Source organism: Lepisosteus oculatus, chromosome 1 (genome assembly GCF_040954835.1).
Source record: "Lepisosteus oculatus isolate fLepOcu1 chromosome 1, fLepOcu1.hap2, whole genome shotgun sequence".
NCBI lineage: Eukaryota > Metazoa > Chordata > Actinopteri > Semionotiformes > Lepisosteidae > Lepisosteus > Lepisosteus oculatus.
In genome coordinates this window covers 1,430,712-1,450,024 of record NC_090696.1, presented here as the reverse complement: position 1 = coordinate 1,450,024, position 19,313 = coordinate 1,430,712, and the positions used below count along the sequence as shown (strand labels likewise).

Genomic DNA, 19,313 nt, shown 5'->3' with positions numbered 1-19,313 from the left:
GGAAAGAAGCAAAGCTCTGCTCCTGACCTGTGAAAGTCAGGACGACTGGAGATGATTAAGGTAAAACTAGTCTGGTAACAAGCATCCAGAGGTGTTCTGCATCGCCAAACTGCTCTGCTGAGCTGGGCAAATCGTGTCTTGTGTCAGCACAGAAAGGGATCAGTGCAGGCAGGGGCTGAGTTGGTCAACCCACGTGTATTGATTGTGTATTGACAGCAGACAAGGGAATAGAGGAAGGAGAACCAAACCTAGACGTTAAATCCCAGAGACGGGAGGAGGGAGAAGCTGAATGCTCTAAGGTGAAAGACAAATGCAGGGACAAAGACAGAGGAGCTCACCTGACTGCCCTGGAGGGGGGATGCCCCCTGACCCTCGTGGCAGTCTGACGAAGATGGACAGCACAGCGGCCTTGTTCCCAAAGCAGGGCTCCAGGGCGATGGGCTTGGGCACAGTCTGCACAAACAAGAGGCAGAGAGTTTGACACGTGACCAGGCTGAGGAGCTCACACCTTCACCTCCTTCAGACAGCCTTCCAGATGAAGTGTGCTGAAACACACACAGCAGCAACACTCGATTACAACTGACATGCTGGCACTTCCCTCTGGCTTTAAACAAAGTCTCTGCAGCTTCATTTACTGATCCTGTCAGCACTAGTCTGACCTACTGTACTTGAAGACACCTTGAAAAATCCCAGGACTGATCTCCGAGTGCCGGATGAACTAGACAAAACCCTCAAAAAGCCGGCTGCCGCAGTCCCACAGTGGACGTCTTGTGTTAGGCTGCAGAAACAAGCACACATGGAGCTGGCAAAGAGGTAGCCCTGCCATTGCAGCTACCTTATATTTCAGAGAAGAAACAGGTTCACGCTGACGGATTCATCTCTCACTCTGCCGTTGTCCTTGTTCTGCTGAGTCATGCTTGTGCTAGCTGCCAGACCTAAACCCGGCACAGATTAAGCAAGGGAAAGGAGGAAGGCGAACCCACAGCAAGACATTTCCCAATCCTTAGGCATTATTACAGCTGACCCATATGCCTTAACTGAACGTTGGCACTTTGGCCAACGCCTGCAGAGACAGCGGCTCACCTCATCTTTGGCTCTCCATTATAGCTCACCCTGAGGGTATTGCCACACCTACCAGCATTCACTGTGAGCGCTGCCAGGCTCCTGACAGCACCCTAGACCAGTGGTTCTCAAACTGTGGTACGCGTACCTGCAGTGGTATGTGGCGTGCCGCCACGTGGTACGCCAAATGACCCTGGAACTGTGTTGTGTGCGCTGAAAAAATCGGGACGGGTTTTCATATTTTGTATTTTTTTACGTGTCGAATACGCAGCCTACGTACTACGATACAGTGCGCGCTAATACTTCAGTGGACACAAGAGATACTCTGTAATTCTATACCACTCTATAGGAATGCGTGCTACGGACGCAAGTGACCAATTGTATTTAAAAAAGCTACTGTATCTCCAGCAAATAGGGAGAAAGGAGAATGTGCGTGATTTTGGAACAATGCCAACGTTGTAAACACAGGAATGCATAGAAATGCGTGCTACGAACGCTGGTAATCTTGTGAGCACAGGAAAGCGTGAAAAATAACAGAAAAATATTTAAGAACTGTTCTAAGTTAATTTGAGAAAAATACACCGAGCGTCTTTGTGTTTCTCTCCCATGCGCATGAAATACTTAAAATAAACACTGAAATAAAAACGGAAACGTGGAAAAATGCAAGCTTGCGGATTGCTAAAGCAGGTAAGCCCCACACTATTCTGTGTGGAGAAAAAGCTGCTGAACAGCTCGACCTGCTGCCCCCCCGAAAGACACAGTCATTCATAGAATTATTGAAATGAAGGATTATATCAAAAGTACGCTGACAGAGCGCGTTAAGATGAGCAGATGTTTTTCACTGCAATTAGATGAGTCTGTAGTCGATTTGGCCAATTTGCTCGTTTACGTTAGATATGAGTTTGAGGGTAGGTCCCGTGAGGACTTTCTGTTCTGTAAGCCGCTACCAACAGGAACTACAGGAGAGCACGTATTTCAGCTTCTGAATGAATTTAATGAAGAGAATGGCCTCGACTGGATAAAATGTGTCGGAGTTTGTACAGACGGTGCTAGAGCAATGACAAGCCGACAGCGGTGTAGTTGCACGAATTAGAGAGGTTGCTCCAGATATTAATGGTTTTATTGCAATATCCACCGCGAGACCTTTGCTATCAAGAAAATGCCTGACGATTTAAAATCTGTTAGACTGTTGTGAATTGTATCAAGGCTCGAAAAATTAATTCACATCTGCTTTGCTCGACTAAACAGGCTCACCCCTCTCACAGAAATGGTGCTTTTTTATTTTTATGTATGGTTGTTTTTTTCTGTAAAACACTTTGAGAAGCCACATTTTAATAAATCAAAGTTTATTATTATAATATGTATTATATGTATGTGTGAGTGTGTGTGCACATGCGCTCTTGTTGGTCATTGATATTCCTGGGGTTCCTATGAGATGATGACTTGTAGGTGGTACTTGGATGCTTTGGTTGGATTAGGGGTGGTACTTGGTCCAAAAGATTTGAGAACCACTGCCCTAGACAATCAGTCCCCTTCAAAGGCACATTGTTCTGTTCCTCCTGCAGACAGAAACTCCCTCTACTGATTTGCACACGTTCTCTCATTACATTTCTGAGCCTGTGAAGAGTCACACAGGCAACTGAACTGGAAGAGGTCTTGCTAAAATACTGATCTGCAGCTCACACACGCATATTGACACACCGAAATGCCTAGCATCCAGCTGAGGTTCACACATCACCTTTTAAGTGTCTGAAGTCATTAAGAAGTAAGTTTCCACATTTTAGGAAGCTCTATAATTAAATGAATGCTATGTGACATACATTGGTGACATTAAAACCCTTAAATGATTAGAAAGCTAAAACCACTGTAAAAAAAACAAAATTAGCCAAAGCACTGAAAAGAGACAGAGTGAGTGCTCCTGTATTTGTAATTTACTGTACTATAGCCCTGTGTGGGCTTACAGGTTTATCAAACAGAATACTCTACAAGCCCAGTCTATTAATACTTAAATTTAAATAAGATAAGATCACATACAATTCCTTGCATTAGGAATTTGTCAATTTCAAAAATCCAATTACTACTATTAGGTCACATTCAAAAATGTGTTTCCTAAAGACCTTGTCTATTTGCAAATACCAGTAATTAATATTCTGTGCACTGAGGGCTTATCCTAGAAGAGCAGCAGCTGTAAGTGTGTTTGTTGTTAGTACTCAGTCTAGTTTGGAAAGAGTTTGCAGTGGCTCACAAAGCACAAGGCAGGAGCTGATCCTGGCTTCAGCAGTGCTAAGGGCAGTTGTTGTACAAGACGTGAATGTTGGGCCCAGGTACAGAGCTGGGGAACAGCACGAAGGGTACAACAGAGGCATCTGCCACCCCAACTCCCGCCCTGGTCTCAGCCTCGAACTGACCTCTGTCAACAGTCCAGGAAAACCGAAAAACAAGAACAAACTTCCCCATAAAACAAAAGTGTGTTTTGTCAATCGATATTGTACTTTATCTTCACTTAACATTTCAGCAACAAATCTACCTTCATAAAAATACATCCAATTACGTTTTCTATTGGATAGCTATGGACACAATGGTTCTGCGAACCTCTCTAAGCTTTCCTGCAAAAAAAACAAACAACAAAACAAACTAGAACAGAGCACTGTAAAACACAGCATCAAGCTCCTGCCTGGTCGCAGCACACACCTCTTTCCTGGTCCCCTCTCACAGAGGTCAGGGACATGCGCCTCCTGCTGGCAGAGATGGGGTACGGCTCCACTTATTCTGCTGTCAGTTTTGGAGCACTGATGCTGCTGGAGCACAGGCTCAAGTGAGGACAGCTGTCCCAGTTTGACAGTCTGGAGAGTCCTAATTGCTCTGACAGTGGAGTTAGTGAAGAAGCTGTAGAACTGCAGGGAGCAGCCAGAAAACAAGACTGTAGGGGCTGAGGTGACAAACTAAGCAAGTCAGGTGCCTCAGACACACACGGCTGTTTCTGTTAAGATTGAAGTTACTTATACTTGGATTTTTTTAATGCTACTGAGCATTAGATGACAGTTTTAGCAAAACACCCACACAGTACCTTGTGTAAAGCATTTGCTTATGAACTGCAGTGACAATTGTCAAAAAAGTTTTAAAAAATACAACATTCTTGGGAGCTGCAATAGTCACAGAATTTACAGATTAATTCCACTTTAAGATTGTTTTAATACAGAATATACCACTTCCTCTACTTTCAGCTTACTGTGAACCCTGTGCACGAGAATCTCAGCAGAACAGGGTCCACTGAGCTTTTTGATGCTTCTACTGTGTTACACTGTCCTTTTTCACAGTGAGACCCATTTCTGAGCAGAGCATCGTGCTTGGAATCAACTAATGCTGATTTATTGCTCCTGACGGATATGTAGCTTGGACACTGTCATGCCTACAAGTTCATTACGAATTTAGCCGGGACACCCTCACATGATGAGGTGGCAGAGTTTTGGGGTGCCCCCCTATCAGAGTACGATAGCAATTCTAACAGCCGGGGTAGCTCAATCTCATTAGATCGCACAAGCTAAACAAGGTTGGACCTGGTCAGTAAAACCCAGACCAAAAGGCTCTGCTTGGCACCCATGATACAAAAACTTTCACGGTTGCCTCAGAGAGAGAGATTCACAGCACTGCAATATATCTAAAGAATGACTCATCGTTCAAAGGTAATTTCACTTGTATTCCAGTCATTAAAAGAATGAATAAATACAACTCTTGCAGATTGTGAATGAGATACAGGATATACAGTATGAGCGCTGTTTGGAATTTACTGAATAAAATCTCCACCTTTTTGTGAATGTTCAGTCCTGTATCAGGCTCTGTAACAGCTGCCTCCATAAAGCAGGGGACCACAGGCATGCAGAGCATAGCAAATGAGGAGGCATGAACTCGGGACACGTCTCGCAATCCTGGAGTGTCAGAGACAGGGTTTCCATGAGAAAACCTGTAGTGGAGGCTGCCTGCCAGAGCTGGCAGCCCACACCGGTGACAAGAGATGTCAAACAGCTTCTGAGTAGGAATGAAACTGACAGCAGGCGAGCACACGAAGGTCTATGATGGGGCTAAGCCTAATAAAAGTCACATATTGGGCCTAAAGAATGACACAGACTAACTCGGCTCTCTTCCTGCTTTTGAGCCCATCCAGCAACATTACAAAATGTGTCTGGACTCATCTCGATATTCACCACACAAAGGTCTGCCAAAGCTTCACATAAGAAAAGTTTTCTGGAGGAAACAAAATAAGATGACTTCATGACAGACTGGAATGATGATGATACGTAAGAAAAGGTAACAAGAGGAGACCATTTGGCCCTTCCAGTCCTTTGTTTTTATTCCAGTGGAGAGGAATCAGCTCTGCTATGTACGACACCCTGACCCAGAATTAGGTCGTCTGTGAATGATTTAGCACCAAGTTCCCCACGAACGTGCGATGCGGCAACGGAAGAGGGGCGGCTGCTCGTCTGTCCACACCCCAGCTCCGACGCAAACGGTGCTACTCGCGGGCTGGGCGGCCGGCTATCCGAGCCCAACCGGAGTTCCGCTGCGCAAGAGTATCGTTGCGTTTAGACGGGATTCTGACTTAGAGGCGTTCAGTCATAATCCCAGAGCGCTGCTTCAAACAACCTGCTCCTCAGCAGAGCACACGCAGTACACCAAATTATCCAACACAACACAATGCCTCTTGAAATCTGTTAAATCTGTTGGAATAAAACACCTGGCAACATTTATTTTGCTACAGTTCTACAAAGAGTTCTGAGATTAATTTGGGGATATGGACTGCAAAGCTGTTTTAGTGGTGACTTTCAAGAAAAGCATTGTATACTTTTGCAATTTGCTCAGTTTATCGCATTTGCTGCAATCCTCTCCTGCAATCCAAGCTGAGAGGTCTGACAAATGAAAATGGATATAAATGCAGTAATCTCATTGGCTGCATCTGCAGTCAACAAACCCAATCCAGCAATACACCTGCACACTTGGGGGGGAGTAAGGCAGACTTGACTGCTGTCACTCCAGAAAGCCAATCAAGATTAAGGTCCAGGGCCTCTATACAGGGGAAGAGTCCAGTCTTCACATTGTTTCTCCTGCAGTTCCACACACCACCGCGCAGACAGCTCCAGCACTCACGTTTCCCACTCTCCCTCTAAGAGCCGAGCGTCCACTGCTGAGCCTTATCCCTGCTCTCTTAGACGGCTCGAGAACGTAATCGAACCAGGCCTGTGGGCAGATGTAACCTACAAACTGAGTGACCAGAGAGGGAAAAGCTAGGGCAGCGAGACCCTCCTTATCCTGTAAAAGAAGAAAGAATTTGTTCTTCACTGTCCGCTGGGAAGAGAATGGCTGCCCAGCGACAAAGCCACCATGTCCCCTCCAGCAGGAAACCCAGCATGGGGACACGGAGAAGGAGAGAACCTGGCTCCTTCTGAAGGTCAAACACTTCCTCACTCTCAGCACAGTCACAGCACATCTCCGGTCACAGGCAGTGAACAGGGAAACATCAGACTCAAGTGGCACAGAAAAGGGACTGGTGACTAGAAATAGCTTTCTTTTTTAATGGAAAGAAGTGCTTAAGAACTGGAGAACTGTGTGTTATAGTGTATTTGTCATTTAAGAGAGTGCTGCTAAGTCAGCACTCCAGAGGCATATAGCTACAACTGAGGTCAGAAGCTGTGCTGTCACAGAGGTTAAAGAGAACACATATTCAGGGGTTCAAAAATCACTACAGGACAGCGCCCTTCTTAAGTATTGTAACCTAATATAACCTGTTCTAGCAAAAATTATTGATCAGCAATCAGCTCATCTTCAGAAACCTTTGACACTCAAGCCTAATGGCTCAAATCAGCCTCATGTGTTTAGTCACTTGACAACATTAAACTTAAAGAATTTATTTGACAAGTGAAACATTTTTATTAGTGAGGGCACTGCATACAGTATATCGATTGCAGTATCTAAACAAATCACTATTCAAACCACACTAGTTACAACAATCTCAAACTCAATTATCAATTAGCTCTCGTCTGTAATTATTCTCATGTTCTACTGACAGGCTCCATGACATAAATTTTGTATTTTTCCATTTAATCTCTTATTTAGCATAACTGATTAAAGTGTTGGTCTACGTAGGCTTCAGGCATTTCTAGGAGTAATTAAGATGCCCCACCATGTGGATAAAATCAATGTACTATTTCAATAAATAGTTATTAATAGTTATAGTTATATAATATAGTTAAAACTCTCATCCAATGACCTACCAAATGGGCTAGAAGGACCAGATTACCCCCTCTCTATGCATCCATGCATTTCCTAACCCTTTCTTCCACTTCAGGTTTCAATGGGCCAGTTCGGGGGAGCTGGAGACAATCCCAGAGGTAATGGCTGCAAGAAGGGTACATCCTGAATGGGATACCAGCCCATCGGAGGGCACACAGACACAAACGTGCAAAAACTCACACCAGGGCCAATTCTCCCAGAAGCCAGTAATCTTACCAGTATGTCTTTGGACTGTGAGAGGAAACCAGAGCATCCAAGGAAACCGATTCGAACACAGGAAGAACATACTAACTCCACATAGACAGCACTCCAGGTCCAGAACTGAACTCAGGACCTCAGCGCTGTGAGGCATCAATGCTAACCACTGCTCCACTGTGCCACATGCAATCATTTAGACAATCATCAATATTTTTCTTTTTTCTTTTAACAATATGTCATGCGGTTACTATAAGTATTGAAACCCTTAAATAGGATTTCAAATTATCTAGTTTACAAGAATTAGACCAAATGAGGTGTCACCCATAACAAAAAGCCCAATATGAAGTCAAGCACAGCCACCTGAGCACCAACTCCAAATGAGAAAATCCTTGCACACTCCTGACAGCTCCACCTGAAAATGACACTTCCTGCTTTGCCTCTTGACAGGGATACAGCTTCAGGGCAGATGCTGATCAGCACTGATCATCCTCATTCTGGTTGTTTCTGCTGCTGCTCTCTGCATCTCCACTTGACACAGCTAATCACCCACCCCTTGCCACCAATCCATCAGTCTCTTGTCTGCACAGCCTCCTGTATCCTCGGATCACCTCCATTAGATTGACTTCTCCCTGTCAGCCTCGCTTCCTGCTCTCCTGTCCCGCCTGTCTCCATAGAGGCAACCTGTGCAAACCGACCTGCAGGAAAATTACAGCTTCTCCGCATAGCGGACAAACATATCGACAGGTGTCTGCCTCAGTTTTTCAGCATGTTTGAAACATCTAAATTATTTGCAGGATTTTGCTTGTTATGGGTTCTGGCAGAGGATATCATTAATGTATCACACACAGTATTCTTAACATAAAAAATACATAAAGCATTACTGAGCTGTAGCCATTTTTAATCCTAAAATACATATTATATCCAACAGCAATTTGAATGTTAAAGCAAACTTCCTCACTGAAATGAGTATTTCATTAAAACACATGCAGAGTGCATCCGTTGGCTGTTTCAGCTGAAGTCCTGCTTTCACATAAACAAAAGCCTAATCTTTAATTGAACACGGTGCCTAAAAGCAGTCCACATTGCCTGTAACATCACAGATGCCTATATAACCCAGCCTACAGTAAGTGTGAGTACCGGCTCTGTGTTTTCAGTGAGATACAGATTCTTTATTTTATTCTGATTTTATGTTGTGGTAGTCCTACTCAATCCCAGTTACACTCACTCTCATGAGTTATTTCTGTAGGAATATGATTAGGACCTTCACATTCTGGCATGTGATAAATATTATAAAGGTAAAGGTAAAGATTATAATAATGCCTTCCATCATCTATGTCTTAGTTCCTCAAGGTGTGTGTGTGGTACGCACAGGGTTTACCCACAAACAACTTTGTCACACACTGGCATCTTCCTCTTACCCCCAGCTTGTTCTCTGAGCCTTGAAGCCCAGCTCGTGGAAGTGTTAGTGGGACACTGGTCAGTCCATCTCACTTTGGCGCGTCTGTGACTGAGCAGCCCGTTATTAGGAACCATTACTTATTTTGCAGTACCAAAACACAAAAGAAATTGCTTCACTTTGGGTGCAGGATATGACACCAGCATCGCAGCCCTGAATGAAACTTGAGATGCTGCAGAAAGACATTTCAAGGGAGATGGAGGATGGAAGACCATCCAGTTCAGTCTCGATTTGGCCATCAAAAACAAAAAAGTCCTCCAACCTGGTGGAATCATTGTGAACTCAGCTCACATTAGCAGACAACCAATTTGCCTACATGACTTCCAGAAGAGGAAGAGATGGACTGGAGCGATTACTAAGAAAGGAGTTAGGCATGTTAACTCCAGCAGCATTCTTCTTCTTTCCAAACGCTCAAGGCATGGACGTATCCTCACCTTCCCAGGAAAAACAGATACCAAACACCCTGACAACTTCCATGGTCCAAACACTGGCACCTGACTGACTATGGCATTGTCTCTGCTGGGAAGCACAAACTTACCATCATTACCATCATATCGGTTCGATTCTATCTACCAAGATGGCACACATTGCCAAAGAAGCCTTCATCACAAAGACATGAAATAAGAGGGAAAGCCACATGATTTCAAGGAAGCTGTGTTTGTGACAATCTTCAAGAATAAAATCCCATTATTGAATCAACAGGAGGATCTCGCTAATGTCATGTCAACCAAATGTCAGACTCCAGGCTCCCACAGGATGTTCTCCTTACCTGGTGTAGCCAAGACAACCGCTTCAGGGGAGGCCAGAAGAAACATTTAAAAGACGGGAAAGGCAAACACAAAGATCAATATCAGCTCCTGGGAGATTATGGGCACTGACTGAGCTACATAGAGGGAGGGAGATTCCAGCTGTGGGATCCAAAGGGAGGTGTCAGAACTAGGAGGCAAAGAGAAAGTATTGAAGAGCTCTCTGTGACCAGACTGCAGTACATGACCAAACATCAGACACCTCCAGGTTATATATATATACTTCCAGGTTCATGGAAGACAATTATACTCTACCACGAGGTATAGCCACTGATTGTACTGATTGCACACGCTTTGTGCTTTTGCTCACAGTTAAAAGTACAGAAAAGCAATCCCAGATTTATTTCAAAGCCTGTAGCCTGAGAATGATTTAGGTCATGGCTTGAACTTATAACACAAATAAACATAAAGGCCAGAAGCCAAACAGTGGAACGTTGAACAAGAGCCAACATGGCACAAATAATACTCCAGCTCTGACCCAGCGTCTCGTTCGTTCAGGCTCCAACAGAAAAGGGAATGAAATTCTCACTGCATGTGTGGCAAGACAACCCTGAGCGAAAACTGTTACAGCATCAAGAGTGGAAGGGCTATTTACATATTTTCATTTTCATTCATTTTTGTCACTGGGTATAATATGGTATATAAATATTCTCAAAGGAACGCTGGCATACCAGTGGGCAGAGACGATACTCAAGTCAGTGTTTCTTCCCCTATCATCACAAATGTTAGTCAAAGCAAACCTGCTTTCACTTCTTTGTGAAAGCACTGAAACTTTCCCTCTAATCTAATAATATAAAAATCTAAACAGGGCAAAATAAAAAAAACAACTATTTTATAGTTCCTAAAATGTCATGTCATTTACCAAACCTCTACACCACGCCGTGTCGCGGGAAGCAGCGAGCACAAGGCAGGGTTCACCCTGGACGGGGCGCCAGTCCATCGCAGGGCAAGTGCAGGCCATCACACATGGGGACAATTAAATGTAAAATGTAAAGAGTCTGCCATTAATTTTAGACCCTGCGAAACACTTAGCTAATAGTAAAAGCACAGCACAGAGTTAGGAATGCAGCCTGCTGCCACTCGAATGACACAAACTATCAAAAACTCACTTCTGCTACACAAGCTTACAAGCAGGAGTGCCCCACATAATACTGAATCTCCAAAAGAACAGGCCATGTGATGCCGAGTCACCACAATACACAAAAGTAAATGAGAAATTGCAAAAGTTATTCATTTAGTTTTCTAAAAAAGGAACATACCCACTCCAGTATTATAAACTTCTAACACCAGAGAAACTCCAATTACAAAAGATAATTATACATTTTTGAATGTTTACTTGCCATTCTTTGACATTTAATACATTTATGCCTTTACTTCCACTCTTAGAAGTGTACTAATGACATTAAGTGAAGTAAAACGCTGTGTTTACACTCCAACCTCCATTGGGAATTATTCTGGACTGACCAAGAGAGTTTTCCTTCAATTAATGCTGATAATTGCACTGCAAATCTGGACTGGAGTTTCTCTGCCAAGCTTTATTAATGTCAAATTAACAACCAAACAAACTGACAAAGACTTGTCTTACAAAAATCGTGCTCATAGGCTGTAGCGTTTCCTAAGCTTTCGTTTATAGGAAATGTATTACGACTGGTCATCCTACTGGCTGTCACCTGCCCACAGCCTTTCAGAGCCGCGCAAACATGCCACCTCGCCACAGCTCTCTCACCGCACAGCAGCTCCCGAGACGCAGGGATCCGCAGTCGTCCGTGACGCGAGAACCCAGGGAATTTGCACATTCGGAAAAGTGTGAGCTCTCTGCAGTTTGTTATGTGACCAGAGCCTAAAGTTTTGGTGCTAATCATGGGGGCCAATTACACTGAGTTTTTTACTATTTAAAACGTTTTTATTTTCATGAAAGCAAACAGAATCAAGTTACAAGTGTCAAGAGCTGTCAACATACCGACAAAATACAGTTTCATACAGATTTGTGCAATGTTAAATCTCATTAGACTAATTATTTATGCATCTGCTTTAACTATATGAGAAGCGCCCCAACAGCAGTGAGCTGTGTCAGCCCTGGAATGACAGCTGCTGGCAATGACAGCAGGGACACTGTGCCCTGGAATTGGGTACAATCCTGGCATCAGTCCTGGACTCACTGGGCCTGAGGGATCATTTATCATCACTGACGAAAATGACTTTGTCCCCTGATCGAAAGAAGCACCTATCTCGCCTAAAAGTAAAGGCAAAACCAAGTCTGCATTTCTGCGGACAGTTTTCTATTAATCTTAGCATTTGCCAGGTTGTGCCAACCAGACAAACCTGCACCCCAAATTTGGACATGAATTTCTACCACAGAGGTGCAGGACGCAGGACAGCACACCCTGATTCCTTACCCAAAACGCAACATTACTACTTTGAAATCTATTTGGAAGGAAACCTATTGCATTACACTCTAACTAGGCTGTAAAATTATGTTGCACATAATGAAAATCTACAGCTCTGCGGCCATCTGGACTAAACTTATTTAAGTTTCAGCACTGCTCGTCTTTAACAACACCAAGGCAATAAAAACAAGTAATGATCTTCTTAGCTCTGGGACACAATTCTCACTACAGGCAATGATGGCCGAGTTACCCTATGATAAAACAGCACAGAAACAAGGGGGAAAAACCTGGTAGTAAACACTCAATCTTTACAAAGCCTGATTACAATCTATTGCTCATACTGTATGGTGCCTTGTGAGGTGCAGAAGAACAGGAATAAAAATCTAAATTGGATCTCAGTTCTTTAGCCGTTGCAGACAGAAGGAAGAACTGGCCCAGGCACAAAGTACTCAGAAGAAAATAACAGTAAAATAACAGCACTAATCTGAGATTCAGCATTGACAGGGCAATTCTTCTGCTCCAATCTTGCATACAATAACCCGGCACGCAGATAAGCCCAGCAGTAAGCAAGAATGAACCGGCACAGGGAGAGATAGAAAACAGAATAGCTCAGTCGGTTTCAAACCGAGAACTCCTCTCCAGGGCAGCTCCTCTCCTTTTCCTCCAGTGCAAGTTGCCACTGTCTTAGGAGTGGTGAAGGGGTCCTGTGTGATGGACCCCTTCAGGTGAGCTGGGTGTGGACACAGCCAGTCAGACCTCATCTCTTCTGCACCTCAAAGGAAACCTTCTTCCTGGAAAACTATAAACCGCATCAGAAAAAGTCAAAAGCTTATCCTTTGATGGAATTTAATTCTCAACACGTCCTAAATGAGCCAACAAAAATATAGCATCATAAAAGAGAGAAAAAAGTCAAAATATTTCTATAAATAAAGTTCTAAACAAATGTGACTGTTTGGCTGATCCACCAGGCAGGCTGTAAAGGATTCTGGATGTGATGTAGATAAAATACATTTCAGGACTGGGTTTTGCAAAGACCCATGGGAATGTTCAGATGTGTCAAAGACTCGGGTGAAGCGAGTTCCTCCCTTGAGCATTCTGCAGGGCTCAAGTCCAGAGCCTGACAAGCCGCAACTCAAGATCCGTACACCAGACAATTGCTTTTTTTATTTTGCATTTTCCACATTAAACACTGTTTTGATCACACGACAGGGAGAGAATCACATCAAGGACAGGTATGATTCATTGTCAGTTATGGAAGATCACAATAAATACCACCCTGATCTTGCAAAGGGCATCTAGTTAGCTTCTGTACTATGACTGGGATTATTACTGACACCATACAGAGGCAGCATACGGCTCTGGAAATTAGAAATCCTGTTCTTTTTCAGAGATGTTGACTTCATTTTGAAAATAAACACTTGGTTCCTTGCTGAAAAAAACATTTCAAGAAGTGACTAGGTAATTCTTATTAAAAAAAGAGCTACAACAAAGCCACAGAATAATGATTTTAGCTTAATTCAAGTAAAACTGACTAATAGAAAAGGATAAAAGTCACCCTGAAACACTTGGATCTTGAAATTATATTCTCAAAAAGCATCAATACTTATAAAAGAAAATCTTAACAGTACAGCAATCAACCTTCAGCTTTCTACACAATGTACTGCTGTCTGTTGTCAAACACTGGTCCAGAAACCCATGATTAATGAAGGGTTTCTGCAACAGAACTGGGCAACATGGCTTCAGTTCTGCTCCAAAGGGTGGGCATTCCAGGTCCTGTGGGGTGGTGTGTCTCCAGCTTTCCAGCTCTCTCTAAATCTGCAGCCTGAAGAGCTGGGAGAAGCTGTTCAATTGGTCCAATAAGCCAAAAATGACCTGATTCAGATTAAGAGCCGAGCTGGAATGAAAACCTGCAGCTGCACTGGCCTTCCAGAAACATGTCTGCACTCTTCAGTGTGTGAGACTGAGTCAGTTATACTGTACCCAGCGCCGCAGAATCAACCTTTTCACACTTTTTAACAGTGTTAAATCAAATGCACTGACCCATTGTAGGTTACATGAAAACAAACTGCACCAGAGAGCAAACCGAACTGTGGATGTCAAGCAGCTGAGTAAGCAGACTTTGCACAAGAAGTATAGCTCCTGCCAAAAGAGGTATAAAAATAATAACTCATAATATCTATGCAGTTTGTTACTGGAATATGCACTGTTTTACGCATAATAAGAAAACCTGTAAGACACAATTTACAAGCAATTATTAATAATTACAATGGATTAATGAATTTGTTGAATTTACAAAATTGTAAATCTTAATCATACTCATCCAGGAATGGCGCTGACAGACACAAGGTGGTTAGAAGGCACGTCTCTGTAAATGCGGCTGGGTAGCAAGTACAGCATGCACTTTCAGCACTTATTCCACTTGTGCAATTATTTGACGTAAGCACTACATAAGCTACAGGTCAATGAAGAGGACAGCACGCGTTCTCCATGACGGAAAACTCTTTTCTAAAGAGACCTTCCACCCTAGTAAGAGGGAATGGAAGTCAGTAAGATGCAACATGAACTCCAGGTCTGCTAGAAGCTGCAAGCATACAGCACACCCAAACCCAAATGAATGTTTTTTTTTACAATATCACATTTGACTACTTTCCCAGTCTGAAAGGACTTGGGGATAACTGGTCTGGAGTTAATACTGGATCAGACTTGCTTAGCTGGAGGAAGAGGAAGACAAGCAGCTCATCTTCTGTGGCTGGACAGATACTGGAGCTCCTCACCGCCAGTGCAGTGAGGAATCACAGCAGCTGGAGATACCAGACAGCAACACCCATGTGCTCCTCGGACCCGTGTCTCCCGGGTGAATCGGGATCAAAATTGCCGCACTGGCCCATACTGCCTACCTTGATGCTGCCGCCGATGAGGTCGGGCGGCTCCTCGTCCGCTTCCAAGGCGACATTGATCGTGGCAAAAGGGCGGCTGGCCATCTGCTGCATCTCACGGAGCAGTTGCTATGGAAACAAAAGGGGTGGGGTTAGTAGAGTGGTGACAGGGGTGCCCCCTGCTGCCGGCGAGAGCACTCTGCAACAGCATGACTCCTTGACTGTGGGTGAGGAAGGATCCACTACTGTACATACAGAGCAACTTGTTTGCAAGATACAAACAACTCATCAATCTCCAGGTAACCATCTGAGCGTACTGATGAACAGGTCAGGAAAGAACCTTCTTTTTCATCTCTCTCCTCCAACCTTAAACATCTGAACCAAAAAACAGCCCAAATTTTCCTCATGGTTCAGTAAAACATCTTTGGAACAATACTGAGTAAAATAAAAGGCAAAGATTCTGTGGGGAAACCACGTTTTGTTTTGTTTTTTATAAGCAAAATGAAACCAAACAAAAGGAGTGAAGAATGAAAGTCACAGCTAAGACAGCTGGGAGATACGTTCCACTGACAGATCTCCACTGTCCCAGGACAAGAAGACTGAAAGACAGGGGGATCTCTTGCCTGCTGCCTGCTGCACTGGGTCCCAGGCTGAGCATGTCACAGTCCTTCTGGGGACAATGTTGTCTGTTCGCCAATCCTGCCTCTCAGTGCCTCAGGGGCAGAGCTTTTCTACCCAGCAGCCAGCTTAGCGAAACAGAAGGAAGTTACTCGGAGTGCTGCCTTTCACAGCAGGTGGGCCGTGCTGAGAGCTCTCCATTTATCGTCTGTGTAGCAAGAACTGCTTTAAGTGACAGAAATCATTCAGCAAGTAGCTTGGAAGTACCATTTTGGGAATTGACACTGAATAAAGAAGACAGCACTTTAAATGCAAAGACAGCTTGAGAGCTATGGAGATTAGAAACTTAAACTTTTAACTACTTTTAACTTAAACTAGAAACTGGACAGAGACAGATACATATACAAACAGAAATAAATGAAGTCTACTTCTAGCATATCTCATAATGTATTCTGATCTTCCACAAAAATAAGAGAACATGCAAGTAAAGACGAATAATACAAACTGCCAGCCATGAACATTCTCTTACATAATTCTTAGACTGATATGTATCAAAGCCAGAAATTACTTGTTTTTATAATATCAGGTAATATAAGGCAAACCTGTTTTTGTTTCCCAATATTACCTGGTATTTCAAAAACTGAAAATTGGAGGAGATTTCCTGCAGCACGACTGCCCTTCTGCCTCGGAGGAGCGCAGTGGAGATGGCAAAGTGAACAAGTCAGGAAAGACCTGGGATTGTGAGAAAGGATGCCAAGGGCCTGGAGCACCACTGCTCGGGCAGGGAGGAGACCTGGGGCAGCAGCAGGCTGGCCCAAAATGGCTGCAGGAAGGGCTAAGCAGCCACCTCGCCCTCGGTGATCACGGCTGTCTTCAGCGTATCCCACCCCCGATGACCTGAAGGCCCGGAGCGCTGAGGCTTCACAAGGGACAGCCGTGGAGCTCACAGCCCCCACTAGCGACCCAGCCTTTATCCCCCTTCATGTCGAGTGGGGCGGCAAGTTTGGGCTTCAGGAAAGCCAGCCTGTACTAGGTACTGCCACCTGATAGCACCGTGGTACCAATGTGCCATTGTAACATCGCATGCTAGTTATGACAAATGTAATGTTATACTGACTTTTCATGTAACATTTACATAGAAAAAAGCAAGAGGTGGATTATATCTGCAAACTTCAGGTTGCAGGTTTCTTCTCAGCGCACTGGGGTGCTCCAGGGTCTGATGCTGGCTAGATGGAACAGTTATTTCCAACGGAGACCCGTTGTAAAAAGAGCAACAAAGTAGGATAAAGAAAATCCATATTAAGTTCATAATTTCCATTTATACAATGTCACAAAATTTCCTTTCTACCTTTTATTAACAAAAAAGAGTTACCATGTTCAGTCTTCATCTATAACACCAGTTTATTTTGCTTTACGCGTCTTTTCAGTGGAAGTGACACTTTCCCTCATGTCTTCAGATTCATGCCGTGTTCGTTTTAAAGTTTAATCAGCCATAGTGATGGAGATCTACATCTGGTGAAGATGGGATTAGAAGCACTTCCACACACCCTTCTAGGGGATATTTTGACTCGGAGGCATTCAGTCATAATCCCACAGATGGCAGCTTCACACAACTGGCTTCTCAGGCAAGCACAGACGCCAAAAGCTAACCTATAATTCCACTCATACCAAGATGGATTACTACTGCAACAACACACTATGCATTAACAAAAAGCTCCCATCCCAGTTCTACAAAAATGGATTTTCTAAACTACTGATTTCTTTACATTATGCCAACAACTGAAACTACCACTGAGAAATGATCTCAGCTACTTCTAGTCATCTACAAAAGGATGACCCAAACCAAGCAGCGGCGTGGTCCTGAATAACCTGTGAAGCCTTGGTGTCCACACGGAAAAGTGGCATGCTGTTGTCCTGGGACAGATGGATTGCTATCCTCTAATAAATGTGATGCTGACAACCATTAATTCTCCTGCACCAGGTTTCAAAGCTGCATTCCCCCATACACCTGGCTCACCTTACACAAAGAAAGGACGTCCGTAAAGGGGAGTAACAGGAGGACTGGAAGAAAGCGAGAATTTCTTATATTACTTGATACAGGAAAGGTCCATTAAGCAGCAAGTCTTAATTAAGATTCAGCTGCCATGCCACCTGGCAAAGAACATATCCGATTCCTGTGCCCACGACCTCGCGTACCCGTCTCTACTCAGGAAGTCACATGTCTCCTGTTCCTACCATGCCAGACTGAAAAAAGTAGTTCTGTTATTTCTTTGGGAGCGTTTCTTGCCCAGGCCATTCTGACCGGACGCATTTGTGACATAAACCTGCAGATGACAAGCAGTCAGCAGATTGGCATTAAAAAAATGTGCAAATGATCATTACTGCCTGCTTAGCTGCCAACACGCATGATTGCCAATGTGCTGTGCAACTCGCATACTGGCTGGCCAGATTTCACTGCTCAGAGGTGCTCAGTACATTTTATTACCATTACACAATGTCAGAGACTGTCTGATTGAAAAATTAGTTTCATTCATTAATCTTTAACTCTTGATTGACATATTTTGGAAGTTGAAGCTTGGAGAAGGTAGGATGTCTTCAGCACCCTTGGAGAAGACAGATTTCAGCAAGTCGGGCTCATTATGGGGACAGTCACAGAAACCTAGTGCTAAGATGTTCAAGCAAAAGACCCCCAGAAGCTGAAAATCACGCAAAAACAGAGAAAAGGCATTTTGAAGCTTTATTCAGATACTGGGCAAATTTTAAATCAAAATGTAGGATGCTAATGATTTTTCAGTCCACGTGGTATTATATTAATGCTGACATGAGGGCTCCGTACACAGGGACAGCAGATCCGACTTGAGCCTGGTCTCACCAGGAATAACAGGGGTATCAATAGTAAGAACAAGTACAGCAGTATCTTGGTGTCTCAGATGTTCCCAGCTCTTCCCCTGGGCTCCCATCAGTGTTTAACTCCCAGGTGGTTCCAGTGACAGGTGAAGACCACTGTCCCTCCCGTAGACCAGACTGCTGCTCAGGAAATCAGCTCAGGAGAGTGGAAACCCTCTCTGGACTGTCAGCAGTGTGCGGGAGTGTTTTCTCCATCTCCAGGTTTCCAGGTATCATCAGCTACACAAGTCTAAGAAACAAACACTCCCTTGCAGCACTGTTCAACAGCAGAAAGCAATGGAGCTGAATCCCCGCTGGCGTGGTGATGGACTCGCTTCTATGAATAATACAGAAATGCAGTACTTCAAGCTGCAGTCCTCTAAATAATACAGCTCTCGCCCTCCGACCACAACACTGCCTGAGGCGCATGGAGATTCAGCAGCATGTCCAAAGCTTCTGTAACCCTCTGTGCCAACCGTAAAGGCTCGGTGAAGGAATGTCCCCGCTCAACCTCAGACTGAACACCAGAGGAAGGAGAGCTGTGCTCATCTCTATCAGAGGCCATTACCGATACACGTGGGGGCTGCAGTAAAACGCATACAGGTCCAGTCCACTGCCATCTTAAACACTCATAGCCCTCTCCAAGGGACACAGGCTGCCCAAGAACACAGTAGCACTTGTCAGCTCTTTTCGTACCACTTCACCGCCTAGTGAGAAAAAATGTCAGTATTCTGCAAAG

General features: G+C 44.0%; 1 protein-coding gene across 1 annotated transcript in view; it reads right to left on the bottom strand.

The window, feature by feature from the left end:
• Nucleotides 1-19,313, bottom strand: part of atrn (attractin) — a 151,434-nt gene that overhangs the window by 6,432 nt on the left and 125,689 nt on the right. Inside the window, exons 27-28 of the mRNA XM_006629110.3 lie at nt 15,092-15,199; nt 339-453 (exon numbers count right to left, since the gene is read on the bottom strand). Coding sequence (XP_006629173.2) covers nt 339-453; nt 15,092-15,199 — 223 coding nt within the window. The remainder of the gene's footprint in view (nt 1-338; nt 454-15,091; nt 15,200-19,313) is intronic.